Raw genomic sequence first — 13,418 nt, forward strand, 5'->3', positions numbered from 1 at the left:
TAGATATAGTAAATATTTACATACCCTGTGTGTCTTGGGGATAGGAATAATTTCTGTTTTGCATTTATACTTCTGGTATGAGGACAGACACCATTATGAAGACACTGAACACTTTTGCTGCAGCAACAAGGACTTGTGTCACTGTCATTTTAGAGAAAACCTGTGGCCCTGCTGCATTAAGTGATAGGATTTTTAGGAACCTGTTGAGGTACAGGAAAACATTTGACTGACAGACAAGTTTTACCAGGCTTTCTTTTTCACGGCTGCTGAACAGATCAAAACTGTCTGGTCAAGACCCAGATCCTCCTGTGCTAAGCTCCAGGCAGAGGTTTGACAATAGACAAGCTGAAAGAGTTGAATGCAATGGAAACCAAGTGTGGAATATCTATAAATGCCATGTGGTATTTCCATAAATCCGGATCCAGAAAGTTAAATTCAAGGAGAGCATACAGGTGATTTCAAAAATGGAATTTTTTTAAATTATTTTTTATTTCTTCTGGGACTAATGGGAAATCATGCTGCCTGGTATAAATGGATGTAGCTTTGACCTGTGGGAAGAGATGGTCTACATCCATGAGAACATGGCCAAGTGTTACTGTGCTGTATGACTGCACAGGAGAGGAGGCACCACTATCAAAGGAAATGAATACTTGAAACACAAAGAACTAAAGTTGTTCTGTACCAGTCATGAGGCCAACATTTGTTACTGTAAGCACAGTAATCTCTCTGTCCTTCCTGCAAAATAGAGCCTCCCCCAAAAATCCTGGATGACAGAGACTCTTTGCTGATTAATTTAAAAAACTTTTCTGTCTTTTGTTCCAAACCCTGCAACATCAGCTGGTTCACCAGAGCCATTCACCTCCTGGAGCAGCCCACTGCCATAACCCCATAACCTCAGCCTTGCAAATCAAGAGAAAAACACTGTTCACCAGAGCTTCCTAGAAACCTCAGCTGAAAGGACTCTCTGGAGGTGTCTGACCCAAGAGGGAATCCAGAGTACTGTACAAGACCAGCCATGGTTTTACTGGGCCATGCCCTGATGTCCTCCAGGGACAGAGGTCTCATTTCTTCTCCTGGCTGACCTGTTTCCTTCTTGCCCTCCTAGTGAGAAAGGTTTCTTGCCTAATGTCCAGCCTGAACCTCCCAAGCTGCAGTGCATGGCCATTGTTACTTCTACTGCCATTTGGTACTACAAAAATAAAAGTGTCTCAGCCATCTTTACCTCCCCTTAACAGAAGGGCAAGGACATCGAAGCCAGATGGTATTTCTTGGTACACATCCAGGCTAGAGACTGGTACCATCAATGTTGTTTAGCCCATAGCATGTTTCCTGGCACTGTTTTAGCTCATGGCTATTCATCCCCCCACAGATTGTACTCAGGCTTAGCCTGGGACACAGCATCAGCCAAGAACTGTTCCCAAAGAGAGATGAAACCATCCACTATTTCTAAGGCACTGAGGTTTAGCTGCACAGTCATACTCCATGCCCTTGGTCACAAGAATGGGATATGAACTATCTTATTATATCTTACTTTTATGTTTATATATCTGCATATAGAAACATGTCCCAGAACGTGCCTCTTGAGCACCAGCTGCCAGTTCAACCTTTCAATGTCCACCATTCCCTTCCTGCCACCTCTGGGGACACAGTGTGAACATTCAGCTTCTGTCATAGCAATCCCATTGATGGTGCTGTGGCAGTACTCTTACATTATTTCATACACTTAAAATATAGATGAGTTTAAGGAATAACATTATTTTAGGTAAGAGGGACAGTACTTGAAGCTACAAGAGATGCAGGGTTAGATGCTAATCAGAACATATAAATGGTCAGTCAGCTGGAGAGAACTTGTCCTCAGCACTGGGGGTGAGACCAGCTCCAGAAAATGATGTCTGAGCAGTGCTGATGTAGCCACAGGAACGAAGAGTTGGCTATTCCTGGAAGGATGTCTAGAGCTGGTAGATGAGCCCTACTGTGCTTTCCATTATCATGGAAAAAACACTGGGCAAACAGCTCACACACTGCTGGCAGCCAGCGAGACCTTCTGTTTTCATTGAACCCAGATAATTAATTTGCAGCATTGATTGTTTTTTACAATATATCTGTGCCTCATTTAACATTTGGGTACTACAGCTGAGAACAAATAAATCCAAAACTACAAGCTGATGGTATTGGTAGCATAACATGAAAGCCCTTTTAGAAATAACTGAGTTGACTTTATGGTCCACAAAGGACATTTTGATCTGCTATAACTGAAGTCTTTTACATAATAAAAGATTTGTACCACTGCAACTTAGCCAGAAGTCCCAAACATTTGTTCTTTATCAGGAAATTAGTTTACAAGAGAAGAATTAGTTTATTTCTTTCTTTTTTTTCAATGATGAACATTTCTAAAGAGTCAGTAAAAAGAAAAAAAAATCCACAACAAATCTGGGAGTGCTGTCCCCTTTCAAACAGAAAGGAAAACTGCACAGAAAACAGCACTGGTTGAAACCCTTAGGGTGTGAATCCTTGCAGAATTTCTCTCATCTTGTTTTCCCTCATGGCCTGTGGGCTCTTGCATTTAGTCATTACCCAGAGGCCAAAATAGATAGATTCAGCAAATAAATCCCAAGCCTCAGCTGTGAAGATAGAAGTGCCAGGAGGGAACATGCTCTGAGCTTGTGATGTGACACACTGCTGTGAGAGTGCTCCAGAATCCACGGGATAACTCATGGGAACAGGAAAACAGCACGCTCTAGTGGGGAAATTATTAAAGTCTATTAGAAAAATCTATTAAAAAACAAACCTCTGCACTGAATACTGCATGTGAGAGCAGCTGTTGCTCCCTGTCTCTACCCAGTGTTTCTTCTCCCATCACTGTGCATCTCCTGTCCCTTGTTGCCCCTGGTACCCCCTAGCCTGGGCAGGGGGACAGTCCTTCCAAGGTTGTCCCACCTACTGACACACAGCTTGGGCTGATTTAAGGAGCCAAAATTGGGTCTTCTCCCTAGGCCTGGCTGAGTGCACTTGGCACAGGGCACGTTTGCCTGTGCCAGTGTGGCAGGGACAGTAAGAGGGGTGTGGGGGGACAGCTGGGTCAGACCTTGATGGCAAAGTGCCCCGTCAGCACAGTAATTGGCAAGCTCCTTCCCTCTTCCTTTCACAGTCACACAGTGGAAAACTCTCCATTAAGAAGGAGAACTCATTACTGGTGAAACAGACGCTAATCAGATATTAGTTGTAACCATTAATGAAAAAGCTAATGAGGTGCTGAGATCCCCAGGCTGACTGAAATGAGTTAATCACATCTCACTGCTCAAAGGCCCATTAACCTGTGTGCATGCTGATGTTTCCCATTCCTTTGCTTATTATAGGAAATAAAAAACATCATCCTGGCTTCATTTATGTGCATCTGCTGGATCTCTCTGCTAAGCTGTAAAGCCACATTACAAAACCTGTGACTGGTGACAAGCAGTGACATTCCCTTGGCCCACAGGAAGCCAGCACAGAGAGGTGGAATGGCACTCACCTTCGAGGAAGAAAGGAAGCAAACACTGTGCCCACAGCCACATAAAAGTGATTTCTCATTGCCCCTGGCTGTTGGTTTAAAATGTTATTTCAGCCACTACAACTAACAAGAAGTGAAGAGCCACAAATACCCCAGGTACATTCCTCCTGAAGCAGCTTGTAGTTTTTTCAGCTAGTTTCCTGTCTTTATTGCTAGTGGTGAGTATTAATCTCACCTGATTCCAGTGGGATATCTCTGGGATGGATGAGTAATTAGAAGCATCCAGCAATTGAGGTAGTTAGGTTGAGCTACATTTATTTCAGGTGATGTTGGCAATACATGTTTGCAGACTTCCAGAGATCCCCTGGAATCTACAGGATTTATCAAGTGTCTAGTTTATTTTAATCTGCCTGGAGTGGAGTTTTATTCCTAGCAACCACATAGTGCCTTGTTTTGGATTGGTGGCTGTGGGAACTGGCTGTGTGGGTGCTTGGCTACTGGCCAGGGTCAAATCACAATGTGTGTGCCCAAAAACATCACCAGCTTAATTCACTCCTGGCCCACCTACTTTGATGAACCAAACAAATGGGTAAAACTACCTTTCTTCAAAATGTTCTCCAAAAGATCCATTTGCTTTATTTTTATGTATCCCGTCTTCACCTTTAAATCTGTTCATTTCTATTTCCTTACCTATTCAGTCTAACCCTCAAATGATAAAGCCTGTCAGCTTGCAGAGTTTCTCTCTGCAGCCAACTCTTTGGTGTTCTCAGTGAAGTACCATCAGTCATCAATTTCTCCCCTGCCTCTTTCCTGTAACTCTACCACTGTGCAGGCAGGATCTCTGTGCCTCAGCAGCATCTTGGGGAACTTGCTCACACTTATCCACTCCCTGATACCCACATCCTTCCACATTTATAGGAAAAAGCAGAGTTGAAATAGTGGTGGGACAAGGGGGAACAGTTTTAAATTGACAAGAGGCTTAGATTAGATGTTGTCAAGAAGTTATTTAGATGTTGTCAAGAAGTTATTTACTATGAGGGTGGTGAGACACTGGCACAGGTTGCCCTGAGAAGTTGTGGATGCTCCATCCCTGGAAGTGTTCAAGGCCAGGTTGGATGGGTCTCAGAGCACCCTGGTCTAGTGGAAAGTGTTCCTGTCCATGGCAGCAGGGTTGGAACTGGATGATCTCAAATGTCTCTTCCAACCCAACCATTCTATGTTCTTGAATACAGCTGTGAAAAAATTCCACCGCTTTTCTTTCACCCCCATTTCCCTCTCAGATCTAGTGTTAAAGGCACAAAACCTATTTCTGGGCTAAACAGATGAATGGGGGTAGAATTCAGCACCATAAAGTCACCCCAGGACATAATGATTCTATGACTGAAGCTATGAAATCACTATTTTATACCATATGAAACCCAGTGTGGTTTTTGCACAGGCTGAAGACCAGATGTGGCTGTAAACAGGAAATTCTTTAAAGCACAGCTCAGGTATGGCCAGTCCATCCACACCCCTAGCCCCAGACTGTGGGAAATGTGCAGCTTCCCTGGATGGTGGCAGCTCTTTGGGGCCAGCCCCAGCAAAGCAAGGAGAGAAACACAAAAATGCACATGGGAAGACATGGCCCTTAGGGGCTCCTTGATGTAACACTCAATCTGGGGCATCCTTGGGAGGACCCATGGTGCTGCAGCAGTGTTTGCAGTGATGCAGTGTTTGTGGCACAGGTTAGGATGCTTTCCTTACTGATCTGGTGTCTGGGTGGACAGGGAGGCCAGCTGGTAGCTGCTGGGTCTCTGATTACATGGGAACAGTAACTATTGTGGAAAATGTCCTGTCTTACAAGGAGTGTTAATGTCATGGGGACAGACACACTCACACATGGATATATTTATATTCTGCCAGCCAAAGGTTACCTTAGAAGCTGCAAGCTAAGGAATAGACCAACATGGTAAATTTCCTACAGGAGAAAATTTAACTGAAAACACAGAGATTTACCTCTGCATACAAGTACCTGACCATGAAGAACTTTTCACTGTCCCTATTTTATTTCATATTGCCTCAAGACAATAAATGTAAGGAGATTAACTCCCTCAAATTCTATAGAAAAGACAAGGGAAAACAGATTTTTAAGAGTGGCAAGGGACTCCTTTGCCTTTTTATTCATTTGGTTTAATTGCTATTCTGACTGTGAGCCATCAAAGGAACCCATGCCATGGACTGAAGCCGTACAGTTCCCCTGTGGGTACTTCTGCTCTTCATTTGATGGTATAAGCAAAGTTCTCTTTCCAAGTCCTGTGGTCGGTCCATCTGTCTGCACGCTGTTGTTGCTGCATGTCTTACTAGTCTCAAGTGGTTTCCAGATTGTAATTTTATGCAAATTACTTTCCTGACAAAATCATTTCAGACCTGGAAGCTGCATTGCATTGCACCTCTTGTGAGTGGACATGAAGCAAAATACAAAATGATTTCCAAGAAAGCTGTTCCTTGGTGTTATTCTGCTTTGCAGAGGAGCAAGTGCTTTTCATCTCCTCTGCACCTGAAGCGACTGGAACAGCTCCTCAAACTTGTGTGTCTCTACTTCCCACTCATTTTCAACAAGTGTGATTCTGGCTGGGCTGTATCCATTAATGGTGGCTAATAGCTCACTGATGCAGCACGTCTAGAGCCTGGATTGAAAAGCAAAGTGTCAGGCAGATTCTGAGAACCTGATGCTCTGAGGGTCACACTAGACAGCAGCTCTTACTGTGACCAACTTACCACTGCCTGTGTCTGAACAGGAGCTTCCCAAGCTGACCTCTGATGACTCCCTGAGCTCCTACCATCAGGATGGCTGCATTTCAAAGGGCAACTTGCATCACTGCCAGCCCATCCACCCTACTCAGTCCCTTAAACAATGAAAAGGAAAGGACAGATAAGGAAAGTGAGCAGTTTATGAGGTCCATAAAAAGTAGCCAAGGTGGTGTTCCCACATGTAGAGCCATGGTCATGCAGATGTGGGTGTGACCTGCTGAAGTGACACCTGATCAAAGGGATCCATCTCCTGGATGGGGTTCTTCCAAAGGACAGCTAAGCCAGCCATGACTGCAGTGCTTGTGTGACCACTGCAGGCCCAAAAACAGGGACCTGGGGTAGATCCTCTGATCTCAGGCAGGTCAGACAAGCTGAATCTTCTCTCAAGTCACTGATTTCTGAGTCTGCATTAATTTTCCTTATTTATCTCTTAAATAGAGCATAGATCCATCAGGAGACCACATTAGGTTCAATTTCTTTTCTGCAGAAAGGCCTAGAGCTGCCATGTGAGCAGTGTGATGCCATGACCACAAGCAGCCTGAAACATGTCGAGGTCACCCAAGGGATCACAGAATCATAAAGGTTGGAAAAGACCTCTAAGATCACTGAGTCCGACTGGATGGGTGTGAAGAAATGGAATAAGTTTCATTACACTGTTATGTGACAGAAGAGGTTCTAGGAGCTAATGAAAATACTGTGGAAAAAGAAGTGTGCACAGAAACACTTTGATTTGATTACAATAAAAAATTTATTTTGATTCATATCATACTGAAAAATTAAATAAATAAAATATCAACGAATGATTGTATGAGACTTCCCACCATTAGAGAAAAAAATCATAATAGATTGTGAAGTCAGAGAAAATTACAAAGAAAACCTGGTCATGGGAGGAAAAAAGTGCTCAAGAGATTTGGCTTTGGTAAAAAACATAACACACTCAAGGAGTGCTTCAGAGATTTTGCAGTGGTGGCAGTCCAAGTCCAAGAGTTTGAAGCCTTAACATGTTGTTAAATGTTTTCCTTGGTTCTTTTAAACCAAAAAAACCCAAAAAGTTTCTAGCATGAAAACAGCCTTCAACAATGCCAGTGGAAATTAATTCTTCCCTCAGGATCATTTGTTGGTATCTCCTGATTCTGAAGGCAATTGAAAGAGCAGCAAAATTGTGGAGAAACCGAGAGAAGAATCTAACACAATAGTTAGCTGCCTAAAGGACTCTAGAAAAAGTTCCCCTGGAATAGAAACATGATGACACAGACTATTCCTCATCCTACACCTGGAGAGATCCACTCTCTGCTCTCCTAACACTCTGAAAAATGGACATCAGTGGTACACAGTTACTGCTTGCTGTTGACAACAAAATTAAATGGGAATTGAAGCTTGTTCCATGACAAGGACACTAAACCTATCTGCATATATGAGCCACGAGGTTTTATATGTGCTGTCAGAGGCAGAATGTTCAGGGGAAATGGAAATTTTATTAGAACAGCAAAAGGAAGATTTCAGAACAACACAGGCTAGAATATAGCTGGCTTCTTTTTTTGATTCTAAATTGACCCATGATTAAAAACAAAAACAAAAGCAAAACATCAAGGGGATAAACCACCATGAGTTTTCTTCCAAATCTTTCTAAAAATGACTGAAAGAGCAGTCAATGTTTCTGAATTACTAATATTTGTCCATGAGGAAAAAAAGAAAAGTATTTGAAGCTCCAAAATCCAGCCACACTGTGAAGTTGTCACTGGCATCTTACACATAGTCTTTTACCTTTTAAACTTGCTTTGTTTGTATTACTGCAGCATCTCACAAGAGGCATATTGATTAACAGCAATTTAAACAAGCAGGAATGCTTAAAGCAAACAAACATGGTTCAGGCAGTAATGCTTCATTCTTTTTCAAAGGACATGTAGAAGACAGTAAGCCCATCAAATCTGCTGTGCCTGTGACATGCAGGTGAGTTCTGCTGGCCACCGTGCTGGGAAATGGCTTCTTGACATGAGGATCGTGAACAGGTCTCATCATGAGGATTTGAAAATCCTGCCCTTTCCATGTTGCTGACCTGAAGGGTCACACGAGCTGAGGGAGCTCGATGCCCACACAGACATTTGGCATCCTTGGCTCTCTATACCCCACAAGTGAGTAAAGCAATTCATGTTGGTGCACGGTGCTGTGGCCCAAAATTCCAGCTGACCATGACACTGTGCCATGTATTGATGCCTTGGAGGGCACCTCACTGGTACCAACTGGTGCAGAAAGACTAGGGGATAAATCTTGGATGGAGCACATCACTGTTGAAGGGCTTTCACTGACCTCAAATATTCATCTGCTTGGACATGCTGCCACAACCGGTGCATAGAAGAGAGGACCTTTAGATGATGATTTCTTTTGACATAAAAAAAACCTCCAATCAATGTGATACATTAAAAATTAAAAATGCCATTTTTCCCCAGCCTAATCGAAAGTCCCTCGAAGTCTGTGGCAAGAACTCCCCTGGTTTCACCAAGGCTGAAAGTGGATCCATAATTCATGAGTCCTGTTTCCATGATATTGAGAAGAAAAGGCCACTGTTTTCCATTCTTCACTGCCTGAACTTGGATTTATACTTTATCTGTCCTTGAAGCTTTAATGCACTGATTCCATCAAAAATCTGTGGATATAAAACCTCCACTGTACCTCCCCTCCTCTCACTGCCTGGAGGTACTGACATCAAAATACACATTTCTCCAGAGATGTGCATGATTTTGAAGTCTGTCTCATGCTCTAAGATCAGCTTGTGCAGATTGTGTCTTTGTAGGTGCTGCTACACTACAAAAGAATCTTAGTGTATAACTGGTTAATATCCCAAACCATGATTTTTTTTTTCCATTTCAGATAGAGAGCTTGTGAAGAGATATCGCATTTTTAAACTTGTAAAAAAAAATTTAGAAGAAACTTTTCCTTGGGACTTTTGAATATTTTCCCATAAAAAAAGGTAAAAGCTACCTTTAAAAATTGTCTTGTTTGTGTTTGTTCAAGTACAATATAGGAGTTGTTATTATTGGTTTTGACTACAAAAGCATACCAGACAGAAGCTAAACTTTGGTTACTTTTCCCCCCTTTTAATAAAAAAATGTTTAATTTAGGGTTTGTCATCTTGAAAAAAAAATCACATTTGTTGCACAATTATAAAAGGCACATATAAATGACTTGAAGAAAGTCCACTTTCCAATCTTAAATTGATTAAATAAAAAAATAAAATAAAAAAACAATTTCAGGGTATTTTCCACCAAAAAAAAAAAAAAACCCACAAAAAAACCAAAGAAAAAAAGCACAAAACCCCCCAAAATTACATATAACCAAATGAAACAGACAAGTGGCTAAAAAGGCCATTTTTTTTTCCTGGAGTTTTCAGTATTATTTTCTCCATCACTAGGACGGAGGAAGTGTACGAAACAATGTTAAATAACACATGAGATGATTTTCTAGACACTATCAATGCAAAATGAGGCAATGGTTGAAATATTTACTCCTCCAGGCAACTTCATCATGTTTTTCCTTAATACAGCATGAAAACGGAAGTAGTAAGAGAACAGAGAAGAGGTGGTTCAAAAAGAAGATCAACAGCAGAAGTGAATTCATTTCTTTGAGGTAATCCTTACTATGATGTTCACAGCTGCCTTAGTGGATCTCAAGTCCCAGAAGTCATTTCCTCTCCTCTTCAAGGATCTCCTGCCTTGCTCGAGGAGAGAACAGACACACAGATAGCAGTTCCTGTGCTCAGGCTTCCTCTAATTGCAACAGGCAGATCTTTCATCAGTAATTCAAGAATCGAGCTGTAGAGCCTAAGCAGAGATTAATTTGTTCCCACAAGTGATTGGTAGCTCCTGGCTATCCATAGATAGGAAAACGTGTGCAGCTTGGAAGCCGGTCCTCAGCCTCGTTCCCTGCAGTGTGAGCTGCTCCAAATCCACCGCAGATCCACGCATTCAAACCTGGCTGGTGTCCAGATCATCTTCACTGAGCTTTGTTCTTCTGCATGCTGGAAATTGCAGCCCCTACTTGTCCCCGTGGCCAGGGTCATCTGCCCTTGAAAAATTTTATTTTTTCAATGGAGGCAAGAGTCAAAGTTATATTGAACTCGAAATCCCCGTCATGGACACCTGTCTTCCGGAATGCCCCACCTGAAGTGTTGTTTTCCCAGTAATGATGCCAGTGTCCTTTGCTGTCTGCTCCAAAGCCGTACACATTCACCTAGGATGGAAGGGAGAAACAGTGTTATGGACTGGAAAGCAATTGCTCCTCATCTGAAATGCTGAAGAAAATCTTTACTCTCAGTGTATTTACAGGCAGCAGCACCTGAGCTCCTCAGTGGCGTCCTGAGCTCTTCTGCTGCAGGACATGACCACAGAGAAACAGCCCAGGGCCTACCCAAGGCACCTGTGCTGAGACACCTCCAGACCTGAACTCAGAGGGAAAAGGAGATTTCCATCCATTAATTCTTATTTGGCAATATGAAAATGCATTCCTATCCCTTAAGCATGACTGACCCCAGGAGATCTGTGGCTTGGGATGGGAATCTCCTCTGTAGCTGATTTAAGTCACAAAGAGTGAAAAAAAAATTTGGCCTGATCCTGGTCTTCTAAATAATGACTCATGGTGACCACACTTATATGCTTGATTATATGATATTTTCAGTTACTTCAGAGACAGATGGATTTTATGTTCTTTGCATGTGTACCCACCTACAGCCTCTCCCTCTCCCAAAGTCTGGTTTGTCGATGCCTATGCCTGTCTCCTCTGACGGTAACATCAGTCCAAACATCACCACTAATTTATTTAAGCTCAGAGTGGTGATATATCTGACTGTATTTGAATGGGCCATAGCCTCAAACCAGCTCCCTAAACCAACCACACCCAGGGCCATTCAAATATGAGCTATTTTTAAGTTCTTTCTGGTAATGTCAGAGGCCTGTTCATTGCCTGCTTACCAGAAAACAGGCTCCATCCAACCTGCTGTGACTATGATAAGAATTTCTTCCAGTATCTTTAGGAGTATTTCCATCACCTCTCCAAGCAAAACAGGCTGGGGTGACCAACACTCTCATCAGCAGATGTGTCCAGGACAGGGATTTTGGCAGCAAAGTGATTATTTCCCCCATGCTGCCAAGCCCATGATTGCAGAATTTTGTAGAACTGACCTTGCTCTAACCAGCTGAGTCTCCAGTCACCTTGGAGCAGCTCACATCACTCAAACCAGAGAATTTCCCCAAGTAACTGCTGGAGCAAAGGCATTTACTATAACCTACAGTATAAACCCACAAGCCTGAGTTTGAAAATATGAGACAAAACATAATTCAAACTTTCACTAGCAAGATGGGCACAGATACCATTCATGTCTAGACATCTTTTGATATCAGCTGGAACCTCTGTTTATGTTTAATTATATTCTCCTGGAGTGCATCATAAACCGTGCAATTTGCTGACATTAAAGAAATCCATCACTGTCCCTTGAGCATGTCTGCATGTTTCTGAGAAGTCTGCATATGTTTGAAGAGGTAAATAGCAGAGAAGGTGGAGAGGGGAAAACAAAGGCTGAGTGAGTGACCAGAGGTTGTTCCTGGCTCTCCAGTGTGAAATGCCCTGATTTTTTATCCATATATCCAAAACCAGCTGGACTTTACCTCATCGCATACATGGAGAGCAAACATCAAAGACAGAAGGCCTGTGGAGGGGTATCTCCCATGATGCTCCAGCCAGTTTTCATAGATGTATTTCATAAAAGCTGGATTATAAACCAGGATCTAGGCAAAATTGGAGAGACTCATTAGTAAAATACCCTGGGGAAAAAAACAATGGTAGCACACAATTCCTAAAGGACACTGGGTAAGAGACTGAGTAAGAAAGGAATAATAGTTACTCCTTGAAGGCAGGTGAAAGGCAAAAATAAGTCCCATATTAAGTGCATTCAGGAATATTTCCCATGTGCAATCACATATCAGTAGCCCTTTCTTGGTCTTGATATCCCTCCTGCTTCCAGTAATGTAAATCCTGGAGATTCCTACTGAAACCAATGGGTATGAAACAACACAAGTGAGATGGAACTTCGGCATTAGCCATTCAACTCTCCCTGCAGCACCTTGCAGGTGAGCTCTGGGGGGGTGGAATCCTGAACAAGGCAAGCATGGGATGCCATGATATGTTTCACAGAGCCATAGATTAATTTAGGTTGGAAAAGACCCCTAAGATCATCAGTTCAGCTGTAATTTGAGTGGGAACATAAGAGCAGCTGCCTCTTCTGCACAATGTGCCAGCCATCTCTTGGTACCTCAATAGGTACAGATCTAAGGAAACCAAGGGCCAAATTTAAACTATCAGTGAGCCTATCAGGTCGTGAATGCTTCTTTTATCCTGTTTTTCAAACGTGCCATTTTTCTATTCTGTATGTTGTTTTTTTTTCTTACAAGACACAGAATGCATTTTTTTATCTCACAGAGGTTAAATCACAGAGACAGAGCACTTAAGATAAGACCTGAGAGTACAGTAAATCCAAGGACTGGTAGGAGCCCTTGGTTTCAACCCCCTCCCCTGAAAGAGGCTTTTCCCTCCATGCAGCATTTGTAATTAGAGTGACAGCACTTCAGTGCTATCTGGTTAGCTGCAAGGCTCTTCCTTTTACAAAGCCAGAGGTTAATTGCTGATACTGCATCTGTGTGTAATCTCTTCTCACAGGGTGTTTTGCATTGCAGTGTGGGAAGAAACACAGGCTTCTCCTCTCATGCTCAGGAAGCTGCTGCATATCACCATGCCCTGTGCTGCTGCCACTCAGCTGTGATGTGAATTTAACAACCTGCCCTGGTGCTTCTCACAGGGCTTTTGCAGAGGTTATCATGAACCTCACAACAGGTAAGGATGAGCTAAGGGATCATTTAATGCACCCTAGAGGTACATGGTTTCAAACAAAGGAAAATAAACTGATATTAGTTCAGGCTCTCACCTCACTTTGGCAAAATCTGACCTCCTGAATGAAAGGTATGTGCTTCAATTTGTAATTTTAATGTTCTGGAGCTAATGTCATACTTTAACAGCCCTTGAGGGACTAAACACCCATACTTCTTTGGAAAATCAGTCTCTCCAAAGGCTGAGAGAATGAGATCTTTATTTT

General features: G+C 42.5%; 1 protein-coding gene across 2 annotated transcripts in view; it reads right to left on the reverse strand.

Moving 5' to 3' along the window:
• Nucleotides 1–7,023: 7,023 nt before the first annotated feature.
• ST3GAL1 (ST3 beta-galactoside alpha-2,3-sialyltransferase 1) overlaps nucleotides 7,024–13,418 on the reverse strand; it is a 76,974-nt gene continuing 70,579 nt past the window's right edge. For both annotated transcript variants that reach the window (XM_058833358.1, XM_058833359.1), the window contains 2 exons: nucleotides 11,938–12,057; nucleotides 7,024–10,507 (listed from right to left, as the gene is read on the reverse strand). In XM_058833358.1, the coding sequence (XP_058689341.1) occupies nucleotides 10,334–10,507; nucleotides 11,938–12,057 (294 nt within the window). In that variant the 3' untranslated portion in view covers nucleotides 7,024–10,333. The remainder of the gene's footprint in view (nucleotides 10,508–11,937; nucleotides 12,058–13,418) is intronic.

Source organism: Poecile atricapillus, chromosome 2 (genome assembly GCF_030490865.1).
Source record: "Poecile atricapillus isolate bPoeAtr1 chromosome 2, bPoeAtr1.hap1, whole genome shotgun sequence".
In the NCBI taxonomy this organism is placed as follows: Eukaryota; Metazoa; Chordata; class Aves; order Passeriformes; family Paridae; genus Poecile; species Poecile atricapillus.